The sequence below is a fragment of the Phaethon lepturus genome, unplaced genomic scaffold (assembly GCF_000687285.1).
Source record: "Phaethon lepturus isolate BGI_N335 unplaced genomic scaffold, ASM68728v1 scaffold27287, whole genome shotgun sequence".
NCBI lineage: Eukaryota > Metazoa > Chordata > Aves > Phaethontiformes > Phaethontidae > Phaethon > Phaethon lepturus.
This window is the reverse complement of record NW_010554432.1, coordinates 330-20,000: the sequence shown is the minus strand read 5'-3', so window position 1 is coordinate 20,000 and position 19,671 is coordinate 330. Positions and strand designations below refer to the sequence as shown.

The 19,671-nt window shown below is 35.8% G+C and overlaps 1 protein-coding gene across 1 annotated transcript in view; it reads right to left on the bottom strand.

Annotated features, from left to right (window-relative positions):
* Positions 1-19,364, bottom strand: part of IQCH (IQ motif containing H) — a gene marked incomplete at its 5' end in the record, with an annotated part of 70,863 nt that extends 51,499 nt beyond the window's left edge. Inside the window, 8 exons of the mRNA XM_010291870.1 lie at positions 1,068-1,272; positions 2,209-2,341; positions 3,104-3,215; positions 9,992-10,162; positions 13,696-13,818; positions 18,318-18,432; positions 18,774-18,871; positions 19,242-19,364. Coding sequence (XP_010290172.1) covers positions 1,068-1,272; positions 2,209-2,341; positions 3,104-3,215; positions 9,992-10,162; positions 13,696-13,818; positions 18,318-18,432; positions 18,774-18,871; positions 19,242-19,364 — 1,080 coding nt within the window. The remainder of the gene's footprint in view (positions 1-1,067; positions 1,273-2,208; positions 2,342-3,103; positions 3,216-9,991; positions 10,163-13,695; positions 13,819-18,317; positions 18,433-18,773; positions 18,872-19,241) is intronic.
* Positions 19,365-19,671: the final 307 nt, after the last annotated feature.

Here is a 19,671-nt window from a genome sequence, read left to right as displayed (position 1 = left end):
AGATTATGAGCATTTTTTACAGAAATCCATCCATTGCACAAAGGAACTATGCTTGATTTACCAAATATAAAAATAAAGCTCTACAGTGATTCAATGGACTACAATCAGAAAGTAACTCACAATAGCATTCTTCCACTGAAACTGCCTCCACCTATCCCAGGAGAATGGGTAAGAGCCTGCATATAAATGCAAACGAGGTAAAACTTGGAATAGAAATGTTCCTGCCTCTTAAGAGAACTCCATATTTACTGGCAATTTTAGCCAGCAACTCATTAGCTCTGATTTTCATATCTAAGTGCACTATTTTCAAACTATTTTTAGGTATTTATTTTTATTTGTATTAATAACTCATTGATCTCCATTTCTCAAGTTTGCTTTATTTGCGATTTTCAGACCTCCTCTTTCATTTTCAGATCTCCTCAATGGCACAGAAGTCAAAGTCTGGAAAGATCAAGCAAAACTACAGACAGTTTGCTATGGAACACAATAATTAGCCATAAAAAGGAAGAAATGTCCCTTTTGCATGGGGATCAAGAAGAATCAGCAAGCATTAAGCAGTCAAGGTCAAACTCCCCTATAGTCTTCTGTAAATATAAAGGGAAACACTACATTTGCTTAACTGCAGTGAGGGAGATTTAGATGAGACATTAAAAAACTCTTTTATAACAGTAAAGATAGTTAGTTAAGCACTGGAACAGATGGCCTATGGAGACTGTGGAGTTGCTATCACCGAAAGTTTTCAGAACAGGTTAGAAAAACATCTGTCTGCAATATTACAGGTACAGGTAATTCTGCCTGGAGGTCTAGATAACCTCGTAACATCCTTTCTAAACTTATTTTCTAAGATTCTGTGAAAAAGCAGACAAATTTAGGTAGAAGACTTGAGAAAGTAGAAACTGGCAATATACAAAGTATTTCCTACTTACTTCAATATTTACTATTTACTGGCTTTGCTTCAAACCCTCCTGTACCAATTCGGTGATTTACAGCCACTTCCTAAACCATCTCTGGTGAAAACACTATTAAAAACATGAATAAAAACCTCATTATCCTCATTGTCTAAATACCTGTGTCTGAGAAGCAATCTGCAGCTCAGATTCTACCTGTTGAGCTGGATACGTCCATGCTGGCTTTGATTTCCTTGCTGAAACCACAGGGCTGCTGGATGGAAGTGGTGCAATGTTACCTTTACTAGAGGAATATTTGCCATAAACTGCTTCCTTTGACTTTGGGAAGGTGATGGTATCTGTATTCTCAGGGTCCACCCTACTACTACTCTCTCCTGTACCAAAGAAAAAAATTGATCACAGGTTTCAGTGTTAAAATAAGTGCAGCAATGGCATCAAATTGATATTCTACCACTTACCATTAGGTACTGGCTTGCTCCCATTTGCTCTCATGTCCAAGCAAGTTGCAGTTTTCAGGAGTTATCACCAAAAAAATTAAGGGATGCCACTGGATGGCCATAAACTAAGCCATGCTATAATAGGTTGCTACTGTGAATACTAAGATTAGGCTATAGGAAAAACGTATCACAGTTTTAACCTATAACGTCCTAAAGTCTGTAGAACACGCCAGCCAACATTATACCCAGGATAACAACTTAAAAATATTAGCACTCCAGGTTATTCCATATATAATTTTAGTTTTCAACCACCCCTTTTCATTAGGGGAACTTTTCAAGTTTATGGAATTGCTACTGAGCTCACTGCTCATTTTGCTTATGCTCCTTTCCATACTGATGTTATATGCCACAAACAGCTGTAGCAACAACAGTTTTGAGTACACTTTGCAATAGATCAGAATCCCATTGCCCAGAGTATATTCACTTACTAGGAGTCATTCATTTAATCAAACTGGCAAAATAGAAGCTTCATCAGCTTGTTGTAAGCCATATAAGCCATGACTTAAAGTAACCATTTGCTTTACACTAATTCTAATGGTCAGATCTTCAGATTCAGGTGCTTCAGATTTGAAACATGCAGGTAGGAACCTACTGGAATGTCAGAAATGAACAGGGACCAAATTCTCACAGGGATTAAGAAATGTGATTCCCATTCCATGGCAAGACATAGGATGCTAGTGCACTTAGTATTTTTTAGGAATTTGAGTGAGTGCTCCTCATCCAGTGGCTTCTTTGTGAGATAAAACAAGGGGCTGAAAGTAAATTTGGAGATGCAGTTGATGGTTGTTATCAATCCTTTGCACTCACCTCCAGATGACTTCTTGTGCTGCCTGTGAAATTCATGGAAAGATGCTGCTTTGGATACAACAGGATGTGTCTGGAGAGTTATCTTTGCTGCTGGAGGGATAAGCCTTTGTTCACTTAGGCTCAGAATACCTACACAAGAGGATGGCATTACTGAACAATTCATAAATATTCCAGCTATCAAAGAAAAAGAATTAGTAACAATAAAGAAAGAATTAAACAAAGGCAGACTCAAGTTCTTCCAATTCCAAATCAAGACCAGAAAAGCAGCAGTTTTCTTTTATTGAAAGATTCTTATCTTTCAATATTCAATATTTTACCTTCAGGGAAGGTGAACTTTGCCTATAAAAATTGACAAATACGTGAAACATATTGTAATGGTGCTGATTCTCAGAAGGAATTATATGCTTGTACGATGGCAATTTAATAGGCAGAATGGATGAGAATTAACTCTTGTAAAACCACAATGTAATCATGTAATCATGAATATGGGCTGATTTCTAAAATAGTCAAGTGCAGGTCTAGTTAAGATTGAATGGTTAATAACCACACATTAATCATGACCATTTATTCTGACCATGTTATTTAGTCATACAAGAATCCTCCATCACACACTGTTCTTTCTTCCAGTAGCATCTTAACTCTGTGAATTACAAGATAACTCACTCAGGGAGGGTGATGCTCAACATAACATATGCTACGTCCTAAGCTAGCTACCACATGGAGCAGGTAGTCTGAAGCTGATCTCTCAGCAACATTTGAGATCACAATTCTTACAAGTTTTGAGGTGCCAAAAAACTTGATTACCAGATACCGGCTGCAAACAGCAAACACCACTGCTTGTGTAGCATACATCTGGTGGCAACAGTACCCAGAGGGGCTTATGTGACTCACCTTTCCTTATATCTTCTTCTAACAGGGGTAAGGGAGAATCCATGTGGTGATGCGCAGGCAAACGCCAAAGGCTGCTAACTGTATGACTTTTCACTGTCTTCTGACTACACATCTAGGAAGAGACAGAATCTTCTTTTAACAAAGAGAAATCCCGGATTTGCAAAGACACAATTCTCTACTCTTGTAATAATAATGAAACTACTCATAGCAGAAATTTTACTTAAGATTTAATAACGTAACAGTACAAACACTGCTTTTACTGCTTATGAACATGCTACAGTATCGTCTACTGTCATTACTTTAGCAATTTAAAATAAAGTTAATTAAATTGATGTCTTGTGACTTTTGCTATGCAAAAATCAGTGTACTAGTTAATAAAGGAATCGCAAAAAGTTTGCTCAATTTTAATGAGTATAGTGTAAACATAGTATTCCTTGACAGAACAGCCTTTGAATATATAAAATGCATACACAGGCAAGTACCAAAAGAAAAGGAAATACTTTCAAATATATAAATACACTTTTTCTGGGAAGAATATAAATGGAATTAAAATAGGTGAAACTATTCACAAATCAGGGAACAGTAAGTATCCCAGACTTCTGAAGTTTCAGGGTTCCTCAAGGACAGCAGGGAATGACACAGCCTGATAATGTGGAAACATGGGCCTTACTGGCTGTGCTAATGTGGGGATTAAAGCTCACTTATTTCCCCAATTAACCTGTGCTTGCCTGAAACCTGATGGTTCTAAGTGCCAGGAATTCAAGCAGTTACACACATCACTTTGGGATAGTGATATCATGTGTCTTATTGTTATGCTTATTATCGCACATATAGAGCATCGCACAGGGAAAAGAGTATATTGCCACCTTATACTTCAGTATTATAAATACAAACCCTCTGTGTTATCATCTAACATTGTTTTTCCTCTCTCCAGTATCCTAAGTATCTTCAATTTCTTTCTGACTAGGAATACACATACTATTCCATTTGAAGTGTGGGTTGTCTAAATAAACAGACAGCTAGATATTCAGTGGGTTTAAAGCATTACAGCACATTCAACTTCAAAGCAAGTAACATCATGGAGATCTCTCACTTGATGATAGTGAGAATCACCAGCAGAAGACTATGTTATTTTCTCTTGCCTGGCTGATGCTAGAAAAATGAGACAATGATAAACATAGAGAGACATGAAATATTAAACTTAAATAAATTCAAATGTTTCATAAAGCAAAAGGAAAGTTTAACACTAGCCTATCAAGCCTTACTCTGTCAACAGATTTTTGGAAATCTAGATAAAGGTTTCTTAGTCTTAGCAGCTAAACTACCTAGGTATCAGGCATGCTCTAACAGAAGTTGCTCAGAACTTCCTCTGAAACTGCAACTCTGCAACTTTACAGGTTCGCCAGTAACTTTCATGCTGGGTCCAGGCAACACAAGAAGGAAGCGATTAAATTTGAATGAACAAGGTAGGTAAGTGCCAACACACAGGTGTGAATATATTATCAATCTCAAGAAGAAAGGTAGTTGGAGGGGCACACTGAGTCTTTGGGCAAACATAAAAGCCAGCAGGTAGTTTGGACAAGGAAAAATACCTGGGGGCAGCAGGGTTAGGAAGGAACATTGGGACAGGCTGGACAAAGAGCCTGGCAGAGAACCAGGCAGGTAAGACTAGGATATGTTCTGGAAGCAGTCTCAGAAGACAATCCCAAAGAACAGAGAGACTGGGGCAAGATCAAAAAGGGAAAAAGAGGAAACTAGGGCAGACTGGGAAAAGGAAGCAGGCAGGTTTGTATACACATCTCCCTGACGATTTGGAGTGGACCTCATGATCCCACAGTCTCATCTTTAGTCAGCAAATAGCTGCAAAGCACAATAAAAAAAAAAATTAAAAAAAAAAAAGTTCCATGCTTTCATGGGTAATAATCTGTTACCAATTACTCCGTTAGTCTAATGGTCAGAAATTCTTATGTTGGATAGAAAGGTTCTATCCTGACTGAGAGCTAGATGGAAGACAACCTAATACCATGTGCTGGAAATGTTTTTAATTTGCTTTTTAAAAAAAATATTTCATTATGAATTATAAACTACCTTAAAATAATAGTAAGTACATGAAATCTGAAAGTTAAGAAATATTGATAGACCTGCAAAATGGGAATAATTGTATCTACCTCTTTTATAGACCACATTGGGACTTCCTGGTTTAAAATACTAGGTTTTAATAACCGATTATCACGCTTGTGTACAGCTTTTAGTACAATAGGATCTAAGCCATGATTGGGATCTGTGAGCACTACGGTGTCATAATTAGTGAACAACATCAACCATCAACTTCACAGAAAGGGATAGGCAATTCTAAAGAAGTGCTTACAGCTCCGATACGGAAAGGAGACAGAACAAAATAAACTATTATAATTTTTCCTCCCAATTTTTATAACACTGTCCGCAAGAGATATTGGGGAGATAGAAAATACATAGGCTTTATCATAATGGAGAATCTTTCAGAGAATTCATAGGCACTCATTTTAGTTATGGTCATTCTGAAGCATTATGCTTTAAGGGATCTAGATGTATGAATCTTCATCTCCTTGTGTTCCAAGAAAGTGGCAATAAGCACATAACAAAGATTAACTTTATACCAGCTGGCATATAAGTGGCTTGATACTGAGAGAAGGGAATAATAAACCATACTTTTCTACTCACTCTCAGCCCCAGCACTTTGTTGAGGACATAACAAAAATATATAAAAAGAAAGAAATTTAATTAATCAGTGACTCCTTTTTCAGGCTATTGCTATTGTATCAGTAAAGCAGCACTGATTTTATTATTGGTCAGTTTTATCCTAGTTTAAATCTCAGGGGTTTTATGATAAACAGCACTATGAAAAATATGTATTTCATTTGTGCTCATAGAGATGTAATAAGCTACAAAGAAAAGCAATTCAGGAGGAGTGCATGAGTTCAAAAGCAGCCTAGAGGTTTCTTGGGGTTTTTTTTGGTGGTTCTTTTTTTTGCTTGTTTCCCCCCCCGGGGGCAGAGGCGGGGGGGGGAGGGTGTTGTTTGGTTTTTTTTTTTTTAACTGGAGACAGGTATTTAGTAGTTTTTTTGCTGTATCCTTTAATTTCTATCAAGTCCATGGCAGGTGTCACATTAAAACAAGGACAAATGCAACTGTAAAGTAACTTAAGCTCTCATTTACACTGTGCACTGCCACTATGATTCACTTCATTACATAGTACAGGCAACATAGTTGAACTACGGAGATGACCCAAAACACATACCTATGAAAATTCCAATCTGTACACCCATTTTCTCTGTTCTTTCAGCATCCTATTTGCTGCATTAGCTGCCCTCTTGAAGACTTCAGTGAGATATCAAAGCAAAATTTGACTAAATGCTTTCATCCTTCAATTATTTTTCAATAAAATTAAGCTAACTCAATCGAAATAATAAGAGTTTAAAAATAATAAAAATACTAAGTACTGTTAGTACTAAGAAAAAGGTTTACTTTTTGCATCATTATGTAGTTCTATTACCATTATTCACTGATTCAACTTAAAGAGATATTAAAAAGATTGCATAATTTCCATAGACTTCCATCTGCTTATGTCAGCGCAATTTAAAACCTTTACTCACACCTACAGCTTTTACAGCATAAACACAAAAACTATTGAATTTCATATCACATATTCCAGAACTGGCAGCTCCTACCTAGCATTTTAATGTTTGCAGTGTAGACAGAGCCAAAACAGCATGGAAGCAAAGGATTACACCCTATATAACCCTAACCTATAGGCACCTTACCTGCTTCCTCTCTGGCAGAACCCAAGCAACGGTTACTGCTATGAGGTTGTTGGAACCGCAAACATTTTCCTGCATGAATAATGTCTTCTAGTCAAGTTTGTTAATGAAGATTGTGATTCAGCAAGTATACTTTACTGAAGTCAGCACACAGCCTGCTTCATCATGGGTACTTTTAAAGTACAGTTTTATAGGGCTGGAAGGGAACACTTAATTTGCAGTGCAGACTAAGGCTTACTTGCCTGATAATATGCTTGGAGTGTGCTGAAAAACTATTTTTTCATTTCAAGCACTTCTGAGTGTAATTAACCTGGGACATGAGGAAAAACAATTCTATTACCCTTTCTAAAGTGTTTTTCTCCTGTGGATAAACCTCTCCCACTTGATTTTTGTTTCTTTTTGCTTCATTTTAAATAGGGCACTTCTTGTAACACCACAGGGATTTTCCGATTAGTTCTCTATTTGTTTTCTTTTCACCTAGACAGCAATATTTAACTAGAACAATTTATTTTTTAAAATATGTTTATAAATATGTTTTTCCCACAGTAAAAGAATAGAGACCAGTATTAAATACAGAGAAAAGATGAGTACTATTATATATCAAAACTACAGTTTATCAACCAGGAAGATTAGATAGATGAGATTTTGTAAGTAAATATCAGAAAACAAGAGAGCTCAGTAGGAATGATGGAAAAGGTATACAACAGAGTAATCTATCATTTCATTATTATCTTCTCCAAATTTCCATTTACCTTCATATTTTTTTATTAAGAAGTTCCTATCAAATTGATGTACACAGCTCATAATCCCTAAAAAGAGAAGTAGGAAGCATAGGAAAATAAAATCAATGGAACTCAGGTCAGTTTTCAATATGCTCAAAAAACTGGCAGGAAAGAGTCTAAGGATTCTAAGGCAAGTCTAAGGAAAACTGGAACTCCATCAAACTGCTTGTTCCATAGATTAAAAAGTACTACAGAAACAATCTCAAACTATTCCAGAGATGAAGCAGGATAGGAAGCATAGAAAGTTACCAAACTTGATAAATCATATGTTCTTCATTGATCTCAAAAGAAGAAAAAAGCATAAAGAAAACAGAAAATGGGCATATTGATGACTGCTTTTTGCTTGCATAATGAGATGCAAGTAGGAAGAGATTTATTGGTAATAAAAATGACATAATTAAGAACATTCATAATTATAATTTAAAAAGCAGCTAGTTACAAGTAGAATCAACTCACTCAATTGTAAAGCAAAAGTAAATATGTCTCAGGCTACCTTGAGGGCAAAACAGGTCAGATAGCGCTCAGAGGTTTTCCAATTGGCTGGTCCTGATGAAATAAAGCTTAGGATACTTAAAGAACTGTCTACGGCAATCTCAGAAATGCTGGTAGTACTCTTGTAGAATGGAAAATATACTAGAAGACTGGAAAAGAGCATAATGCCTATCTTTAAAAAGAGGCAAAGGATGTGTTGAGGAATTCTAGCCCTACTGGTTTAACTACAATTCTTGGAAAAATTCTTAAACAAATAATCAAACAAGCTAATTATAAACATCTAGAAAGTAACAAATAAATGAGCAACTCGAACCTGTCAAGATCAAATTTGTCAGACCACTCTAATTTTTTGTCTACAACAAGTTAGCAAGAGCTGTGAATAGGAGAGAAAAAGTACTACTTATCTTGACTTTAGAAAGGCTTTTGAAGCTACCTGATAATGGTATTATATAAGCAAGCTAAGAAATTACGGTTTAGACAAACTTACTTTAAGGGAGGTACAAAGCTTCTTTGATAAATAATTCAGAAAGAATTTCTATGTCAGTATGGAAGGATATTGAGTGGATTCAATGGGTCTGTCGCCTAAGTGGTTATAAATCAACAGAGTCTGCTGTTCACACAGGGGAAGGACGTATGTGAATTTTGAGCAATGGGAGGAAATCAGTTTGGATTGTAAAAGACTCAAATGGAGTAAAGGCAGAGGCACTGAATGCCTTTGCTTAGAATGTTTCTCTGTAGGACATTGCTTAGAATGTTTCTCTGTAGGACATCAAGTCCAATCTTGAGGCTACTACCCACAATAGATCAGGTCAGCTTTGGTTTTGTCTAGCTGAGAATTACTGTAGGACTTTATTGCATTTTATAGTTTCACAACCTTACAGTCTAAACAGATGTATTTTTCCTGTGTTGATTTACAGCCCGAGCAGCAAAGCATGGATGCAGTACCAAAGAATAGTCCCTCTCACTTCTATCATCTATCAGTTTCTACTGGGAAGAAGAATCTCGTTCTGACAGTCAAGCCAAATAATCTTAGTAATAAATAGTAAATAAAGAAATTGTTTAACTCTGATTTCAAATAATTTCGGTCCTCCGAGTCTAAGAACCAGCACATGGAATTCAGTGCAGAAATACCGACTGCTAAGTATAGGACAAATTCTCACCGGTGTCAGTGGAACTGTTCTCAAGTCAGATGAGTCACATTTGTAACAGACTGTAAGAGACTTAAAATATGAACAATTTTTAAGACTGGCGCTCTTTTTATTCAAGAAGATTTCTGAGCAAGAAAATTATATAGAAAATTGAAGTTTGCCCTTCTCATTCTTATTTACATAGTCCAGCGTTTTAGCTACCTAATGATTGATACAGTTTCCCTTAGATGTAATACTGAAATATTAATACATATTATTTCCATCAGATTTTGTTTATCTACAGGAAATAAAATCCAATTTAAGTGGAAAGCCCAACATAAAACTTCAATATGGAGAAACAGGGCATCTTCAACAACAGGTCTCATATGTTACTCTTACCTACTTTAAGCTCCTAAAGTAACCAGAGTTATCTCTGAATTGTCAATTTTCCACATACTTGGAAAAATCATGCTTTGCTCCTTTGATGGCCTACAGGTAGCTCTCCCAGACATTTACCTCTATCAAAAATTCTGCCATAACAGGTGCAAAACAGAATAGATGGGAGAACTTTGGTGAATCCCACATCTGCTTTTCTAAAAAGGCAACAGAAGCAGCACAGAAGGAAGTAAGAAAGGTAATTGCTGGCTTGAACTACAATACATTTTACTTGTGGGCAAAGGGCCAGCTTACACAAGGCAGAATATGCAGGACGAACTCATTGGAATTCAGGGGTGGGCCTCCATTCTTGTCCGGAGACAGCTGTAAACCAGCAGCCCATAGCATCACAATCAGGCACCGAGTTTTGTCAAGGAATGCTGATATGTACGGAAACAGCTTCAGCAGCTTCAGCTGCACCCCTACCTAGCAAAATGACAGTCAATCTCCAATTCCAGATGACAAGAACTGGATAAAAACTTAAAACAAATGGTGACCTTTCAAAAGATTAATTTGTTTACCAACAAAATGTTCTACGTTTGTCATCTGAGATGGGGGTGACCTTCACATTCCCATTTCTAGGTTGAAAGGATGCTGACTATAGTAATCTGTTAACTCTCTCTCACCAATTATTTCCGTTTTATTTTTAGTGACAAGAAGATTTTATTAATTCCCCGTGTTGTTTATTATGATTACATACCATAATACAAATGCAACAAGCTTATTTTGAATTACTGTAGTGTAACATCGATTTGTTTAAGTCTCATTCTGCTACCACTGCCAAATCATGCTTTGACTGTAATTATAGCCATATGCATAGGTTTAAAACACAATCAGGTTTGGAGGACCAAAAGATCTGTTTTTCTTCTACAACTTCCTCTAGTCACTTGAAATTAAAAGAATTGCCCTCCTTTGCCTTACTTTATAATTTTGGAAATTAATAGACTTTCAGGGATAAGCATTAGTGATTAGCATGATGCAAATAACTGAGGATAAGATTAGAATGACTGTGCTCAGATAAGTTAGCTTAAAAAAACCTCACCACAACACAGAATCACTGCCATCACCATTAGAGCCACACTATATAAGATGCAACTCATAAAGACTAGAAATCATCACCATATTAAATTCTACCTTATGAATAAATTAAAGGGTTCCTAAGTTTACAGTATAATATACATTTATAAGAAAACAAGGACTAAAAAGTGCCAGTATAATTCTACAAAAGAACAACAGTCCTATGAAAATGAAAGGTATAGTTGTGAATCTTTTCTACATTGCAGCAGTACGTCAGAATTATTTTTGCTGCAATTCAGATTACTATTTGTTTTGCTAGACATTCCATGGGAAGTATACATATTTAATAATTATCTATTCATCATTTTTCATTTGTTATCCAGATATAGGCTACAATATAAAGTGATGCCCAGTCTGCCCATGGTGTTTCAAACACAATTATAGTCCTCATTTTAAGGTAACTACAGAACTTTACAGAGAATGAAGCATTAGTGCTTATCAGACCCAAAAAGGTACAAAAGGGCAATAGTTAATTGTTCTTAGTTTCTCTTATAAAATCCAGTGTCAGCAACTTTATAATACCAAAAGAGCAAGAAAAGACGACATTTTTCATGAAACAATGAGATCCTTACTAATAATTTTTCGAACTACTCAAATGGCAGGATAATAAAAAGTCCATGTAGATTTGTGCTTGACCTATCTAGTCACCTCAAAACCAGTGTGTTTTTAATCTCATCACATTTTTAAATGCTCAGGTCTCTTTGAAAACTCGGATGCTGACAACTCTTGAAAAAACCTGAATGCAGTTAATCAAGCAATTAGTTTTTAATTTACTTCAATGAGAGTCCTTCTGCCACTGATTTTCAAGATAATCTTTAAACTTATGTACATATCTAGGGCATGTACATGGGTATACGTGTGTGTGCCCGCACGTGTATGTACAAATATTGCCCTCTAACGGCTGATGAGTAAAAACAGGGTAAGTAGCACCTAACTTAATTCTTGTAGCTACTTTAACTGATTTTTTTTCAAAAATAAAGACAATATAATTTTAGACCTGCACACACCTCTTTATTTTAGTTACTATTGGTGATCTATAACTATCATTCCTCTAAATGCTAGTATTCACATTCAACAAAAATGCCTTAATTCACATGCCAGTAGTGGATTTTGCAAATCTAATTGCCAAATTTTACCCCCAGTGAAGTCAGAACATTTCAAAACACAGATTGTATCATGGGACTCAAAAACGTCTAAAAAGCATTTACTTAAGTAAATGCTGCAGAATAAATTAGAGATAGGACATACCTACATGTTTTTTCAGCCCATCTCCCTGTCATAAACAGTTCCTTAGCAACTGTAAATATGTATCAGAGAGCTTGAGTAATTGTCACTAAATGTTTGTAATTTAAGTTTTCTCTGATCAGTATGTTTCAGTGAGAGTGGTAAAACACATGGCTCTCTGCAGTAGTATAATATTCCTCTCTGTGAGTGTTTTAGAGTGGTTCTAAAAAGCTATTAGCCATGATGCTTTTTTCTAATTAACTCTATATCACAGGGTTAGACAAATCACCTCTTAGTCTGGGCAACAGCTTTCAAAAATCATTTTTTATAAGTGGCAGCTTACAACTGTGCCATTCACAGATTCTTTTTATGTTGTTTAAAACCAAATACCCTATAATGTCTCTCATAGCACTGGGCTTGCTGCATAATGCTTCTATTACATAAAGTAAATTGTAGACGAGCATCCTTGTGTGAGACCATTGGGCGTATTCTTTCATGTGGACCACAGTGCTGTGCTAAATTAGTGAACATAATTGATCTTTGGAGGGATGCCAGTGCCGATTAAATGTTTTTAAAAACATACTTTGCAGAAAATGTCATCTTCACGTTCATTTGTTTATTTAAGAGGAGCAGCAGTTGCAGAGCAGAATTTTGGGAGAATCAAAACTTAATCTTGCACAGCTTGAACATTCTCAGACCAGAGAGAAGAATAGAGAAGGGTGATTTGACAGCGACTACTCAGAGTACTCTTCAGAGAGTGTTGTGGAAGTGCTCAGTCTCAGCTTCAGTAGAAAACAATTAGCTACCAAGGGAAACAGCTTGACCAGGGATAAAAGAAAGGCTGCGCGTCAGAATACCTTGTAGCTCAACAGTAAGGATACTCGGGACCTACAAGACATGGAAATATCTCCATATAGAAAGGAAGCGTATGAATCTGTCCCTCACGTTCCAAAGTATGTATTCCCAGCATGGAGCTAATAAGTAGAATTCAACATTCCCTCCCAAACCATGTCAGAAAAATAAGACGTAAACAACACCTAAAATTATATAGTCACTCTAGGATTCTGATTCTCTTTCAGTATAACCTCTATTTTTTTGATTCAGTGACACTGATTTCTGGTCAGGGTCAGCAATCATATGGCAGGATTGAATTTTCAAAAAAAGTCAATTAAAAAGAACATCAAATAAAAGTACAAGCATTTCTCACTTACTCCTAAGAATCCTATTATCGTTTGAAAACAGAATGTATTCTTGTCTTTTTAAGAAATGGTCAGAGAACGAACAACCGAAAGCCCATTCTTGTCAGCAAAACCCCTTTTAATTCTTCCTTGATCTCTGGGTCACATCCTAAACTCCACAAGCTCCAGTTTGCTTATCTTCACTCCCTGATTTTACTGAGATGACTTACCATGCACGTTCCCATGTATATTTATACTTTTGCTGGACTGGGGTCTTGCTACCTAAACCTGTTATGCTATAGGTTTTCCCCAGTATTATCACCCCAAATGTCTTGATTGTTACATATCAATGTCAAAAAGTAGGAAATTATGAGGTGCTTTCACTTAAAATAAATTTTTTAGTTAGGTCTGATATGTATTAACTTTAATAGCGATAAGTAATGCATCTAATAAGCCCATAAGATCATGTAAGTTACTCACAGGAGCAGATTTTTTCTTAGTTATAAGTGGCAGCCTGGTTTCACAGTTCTGTTGTTTTAAAATAGCTCTATTATCGATGTTCTCTGGGTCAAGCATTATTTTCATATCCATTTCCACTTGCTGCTGAAATATATAATAGGCATAGTCTTAAAATAACTGCACTAGGACAGAAGTGTTTATAAGCAGGAATTTGATAACTTGTTCATGAATTTGCGAAATTATGATAAAAATTCATGTTATTTGACTATCCACACAGAACTGGGCAAACAATGAAGAAGTGCCTTTTGATTAGATTGAAAACTTAGCAAGGCACACAACTACTATTCACATATACACTTTTGCCGAAATTTGTTCAATTAATTCCATTACAAGCTCTGAAATTTCCAGATTTGCACACCTTTGTCCTTTCCCCTCAAAATTTAACTCATCAGTTTTGACTCACTTGATTAACATCGGCCATTTGTGAATTCCATTTACCTGTGTTGTAATAAATGTTTTATACACGCCTTATATATTGGGAGGTTGTTATATGTGCATTCTTCCCACAGATGATAATAAGAATCCAATTTACCTGGTTCACGTTTGCCAGAGACTTTAATTCAGGAATCATTGACCTGATGGACCAGAACAGCTTCTTTGGATCGGTTATGGCCCATTGACTCAATGCAGAGAGAGCACTTGCATATAAGTAAATGAGGAAATAAAAAATCCTCAGTAATAAGAATTAAAACATAGTGGGTTTTGTGTACTGTGTTATCTGCATGGAATGGATTCAACTATTTTGCTAATAAAAATTATTATTTTTTAAATCCTGATGGACAGAGAAAGATTTTTAAAGTTTCTTCTTGTTATAAAAAGTATCTAAAGCACATACTTTTCCTATAAAAGCCAGAAGTGATGCCATATATTTTTACTAGAGTACAAGATTCTTAAGTTGAAAACATTTTGGTTCAGCTTAATGCACGTGCTTTAGTTTACACCTGGATCTGTATCAAGCATAGTAGTACCTCCCAATACTTTTATTGCAATAACATTGCGAATGAGACTCTGCATCCAACAGGGTTTATTTACCAACCAATGCCAAATGGAAGAATCCTCAAATGGCAGAAACTAGTGTATCACCAGGGAAGTCAACAGAGCTAAGGTAATTCAGAGGAGCTGGGGGCCTGGCAGTGTATGTGCTTAACTCCCATTGTATGGATATAGGAATACGAAAAGCTCCCTCCCTTCCATAGTAAGATCCAACTGAACATATTTATCCACAAGAACTCTCTGCTGATACTTCTATTATGTAAATGTAAAAAGGGAATTTATGAGACTGTCTTTTAAAAAAAGCCATAAAAAGTGTAAGAATCATTAAAGGCATATTTGAACTATTAAACAATTGTCTTACTTTGTGAAAGCACTAAAAATGGTTTAATTTATCTGCACAATATATTCTCTTCTTTTGATAGTAATTACAAGCAGATGTATCAATGAGCTGCTCATTTAGATTTGGGTTTGTAAGAACAAAAGTTATTATCCAAGCCAATTACTCCTTTACCCACATGGCTGCACAGAGACAGAAAGTTCAATTTTCACCTCATCAGTGATTTTGTGGTATTTATTTTATTACTATAACACACCGCTGTACAGAAAGGAAAGTGCTTGTGCTATTAAACAAGAATTGGGGGAAAATTGAGTACCTTCTCAATTAAAATAAGAGATGATTCACAATGCAGACTCCCCACTTAGACTGACAGTGAAATGATCAATGCTTGAGTGGCAGATTCCACACAGGATAACAAGAATTGAAATACTTAATAACAAAACCTGACAAAAGTGACAATTCTACATTCGCAGGAGCTGGAGCAGATGGTATCATGGGTCTCTTCCATCTATATTATCCATCCATCTATATTATCCAAAGTCTTAAATTTAAGCTATGTTGAACCATCTTGATGCAGAAGAAAAAGATGAGAATAGCAGGATGAATAGTGCATTATTACTAATATAGTGCTCAATAAGAATGAGAATTATAGTGCTCAATTATTAACATGGAGTATACTGGATTACACAGAACAGGTTGACATGTTCAGTACAGTTACAAGGTTCTTGTTCTACTTCAACACAAAATTCATTTCAGAGTGGAGGGCATTTTTAGCATGTAGTAAGACAACAAAATCTGATTCACTATATTGTTTTGTTTTGCAGATGCATGTGGTGTGTGATTTATAAGAGTCCAATTCCATTATAAATGGACTACGTTATATTAATCTTTGAAACAATCTGTATTAGCAGAAAGAACCACTTTTCACATCTAGCTATTTATGTTATTTGCATATTCTAGAGCCCCCTAGAAAAGTCTTTTAATTTACACCTTTAATTCTATCAATGATGAGAGAATACTAACTTCTACTGCATATTCAGAATGTCACAGAAAATATCAACTTCTAGAAAAAACAAAGCAAACCCAGAAAACAAAGCTGCACAAGCATCAGCCCAGGTGTATTCAATTAAGCACGGGGTTTTTAAAGAAAAAAATTACATTTGAACTTAGACACTTACCAGTTATGGATAACAACTTCTCTAAAGCCTCTGTATAGCAGTGGCTGAACAATTAACTGCACGGGGAAGACACCACATTATGGTTCTCAAGCTTTGCTAGAAGAAATCCAATTACCACACATAGTTGGGGGGGGCGGATAAAAGAGCGGGGACGATGACAGTGCTTCACAATTCCCACTATGAGCTAGATTTGCAGAGTCCTATCCCGCTGCTGATACAACTCAGAAATACTGTGTGTATGACTAAAGAATAATTTTAAGCCTATTCTGACACCTGTGGGCAAGCTATTTCCCATATGACAAGTACTCTAGCAATGCATATGTGAAAATAGCATCTGTGCTTATGTGACTCCAACCTTGGTTTATCCTAACTATACACACAACTTATCCTACAAACACAACTTATGCTCCATTTCTACTCTTGCATGACATATTATGGACTGCAAAGCACAAAAATATTACTGCAGAAATTATTAATTTCTCTCAGAAGCATTGTGAGTTGAAATGTTAATTTCCTCAAGCCTACGTACCCAGAAACACTGTCTGCAAACAGACAACTATTCAGTTCACTAATATTTCCTTTGAGTGGAAAGGAATTTCGAAGAACACCAACGTATGCTTACAAAACTCAAAGCTGTTTATAGCTACAAATAAGGAAGAGACAGGAAGTAAGGAATTGTAGGTGATAATTTCACAGCTGGATTTCACAACTACTTAATAATAAAAGCTTTTTATGTTGGCATGCCAGGCATGTAGAACAGCTGGGAAAACAGCACTGTTTGCCATTTTCTTTATTATGGGAAATTAGGGATAGCTTGTGTGTCACTGGATATGCAGAAATGAAAAGACAAAGAAAAGTCAAGGCAGGACAGAGCACAAACTCCACTATAAATTAAGCTCATTGGTACATATGAAGAAAGTGAAAATTGAAAGACCATAGATAGTACAGAGTTTACAGAGTAGCTGAACTCTGATAATTTTTTTTTTTTTTCCTCACAACGTAAGTGTATTCATACAGGACAGGGTTGGAATACCGGCTGGGAAAAACAAAATCAGATATCTCATTGCACCTTATCCATCATTTCAAGAGTAAGCAATATTTTAGTACTAGTTTATACTGAGACTTCTTTTACAAAGATAATCAGCAATATGAGTGTTAGGCTGCTCATTCTGGTTATACCATTTCAAGTAGCTTCTGTCCCTAGCTGCTGGTAACAGTCTTAGAACTATAGACAGCCTCTTAAGGTTCTCTCTCACTCAAAGCTCCCTTGGACTTAAACAGCAATAACCCCAAATTGTGACAACTGGTATTTTTCAATTCAACTAATTACCTTAATTTGTTTTTAAAATATGTTCGAGGAAACCACCTTGAACTCACCAGTCAATATACACAAATTAGAATAAAAAAGCAAAAATACTTTAGATACAAACATTTTAAGAAGGCTTTACATGATTTTACAGGGATTTAATTTACGATAAGTAGCAAAACATCAGATTTCTAGGAAAAAACCTATATTTATCATAGATGTGACTACCCTATACATGAATGGAAGTATATGAATGCTAGAACTTGCCATATCTTTTATGCAAAAAGAAAAAATGAGAACCACTTTTAGTCTCAAGCAACATAAACATTTATACCTGCACTCATGCTATTCCAATATATAGTTCCATGTATTTTAAACACATTACTTGCAGAATCACAGTTAAGCACACAATATTTGCAGGACTGGGATCTTAAAGCAGAACAAACATCTGGTTTCAGGACTCTTCAACAATATACTTGTGGGGAGAAATAAAGAATGGAGAGCTTGTGAATGCACTTATGATGATACTTAAGTCCTTCCTAACTTAGATTTTATCCTGACTGTAAGGCTGGAAGAAGGCTCCTATCTCTCAGCCCTCTCATTCTACTGAGAATTTTTTAACACTTTCAGTCATATATGGTATATTATCAAAAACTGAATCCATGTGGAGTCAGAAAATAACATTATGGGATCAACAGGTAACCTACAAGACACCAGTCTACTAATTTAATGTGGTCTCTGGCAGAATAATTAGTATGTTATTTCAGACCTGTGAACTTTGAGAAATGCGTAGTGCTGATTTGCTGTATGCCTGGACAGTCACGGGCTCAACAGGTACTCGTGGTAAAATAAGCTGTTTCTGAGAAGGATCAAAATGAAGCCCCCTGATTTAGAAAGAAACAAACAGTGAGGTTTTTAAAAATTACTTTGATGTTACCTATTAAATCCATACTGCTTCCATCTGGTTGAACCGGAAAGACTATATTTTTATTTAAATTTGCATTTAGTGAAAAAAATCACAGGAGTTAGCAGAAGATTGCTGTAGTTACTTAAAAAACAATACAAGAGTAAATGCAGTTCTAACTTGAACAAAATAAAAACAAAATAGCAAATGACCAAAATAAATGGGCCAATATTCCCATTTGCTTTACAAGATTCTGATACTGCACTTTTTCTGTCTTGCTGCTTGCGTTTGTCTCTGCCATAAAACAGCTGTTTCACTTACCATTTAGGGGGCTCTTTTGAATGTCCTCCTTCATTATCAGTAGAAGAAATAGTTAACACTTGTCTGTTTATAGCATTTAAATGATTTTCAGCATGTTTCTGTTAAGAGGAAAAAAAATAATGTTTTGACTATTTCAAAAGTGTGAGGAATATTAAATTTATTTAAGTCGGTTAATTTAGCAATCCAGATCTTCATTTGACTCAAAAGTTGATAGGCTTTGTGCTTCTGTTGAACTTAATCTGGTTTTAGCCAATGGGCACAAGATCAGTTAATTCTGATGAGCCAAAAGGGGAAGCCAAAAGAAGAAGCCATCATTCTGAACTGCAATGCCTGGTGGATCCCATCATTTGCTAATCAGAAAGGGGTCTTGCAGGGTGCCAAGTACGTGGCCCCACATACTCCTAAGTGAATTACTGACAAAGATCTCAAAAACTGAATTGTCTTCTGGATCTGCTCCATTTTACTTACTGTCAGCCCAAGTTCAGTTCTTTCAGTTGCTGCTTCCAGGTGGCTAATATCCACGGCTTTTACATTTCCCTTCAAGCTGACGTTTTTCACTTTGACTTTAAGCGTTTGAAGATCTTCTTGAACCTGAAAAGCAAGTTATGACAAAAAACATAACCAAAATCTGTGGAATTAATGTAGCAGGATTTAATCCAAATTAATTGCTTCCTAAATATAGGAAAGAAATATATGCAACTTCCCATACTTCCGTACTTTTATAAATAAAAAAAAATAATATAAAGCCATTAACTTTAAAGCCACTGATTGTAGAAAATCTGGAAATCTTAGTTTTAAAACTAATCGCACAAAGCAATGGCAATAAACTTCAGGACTGAGGTCCTTTGCCAAGGAAGGATCTTTCCTCACACATATAAACCACATCTTTTGGCGCAGA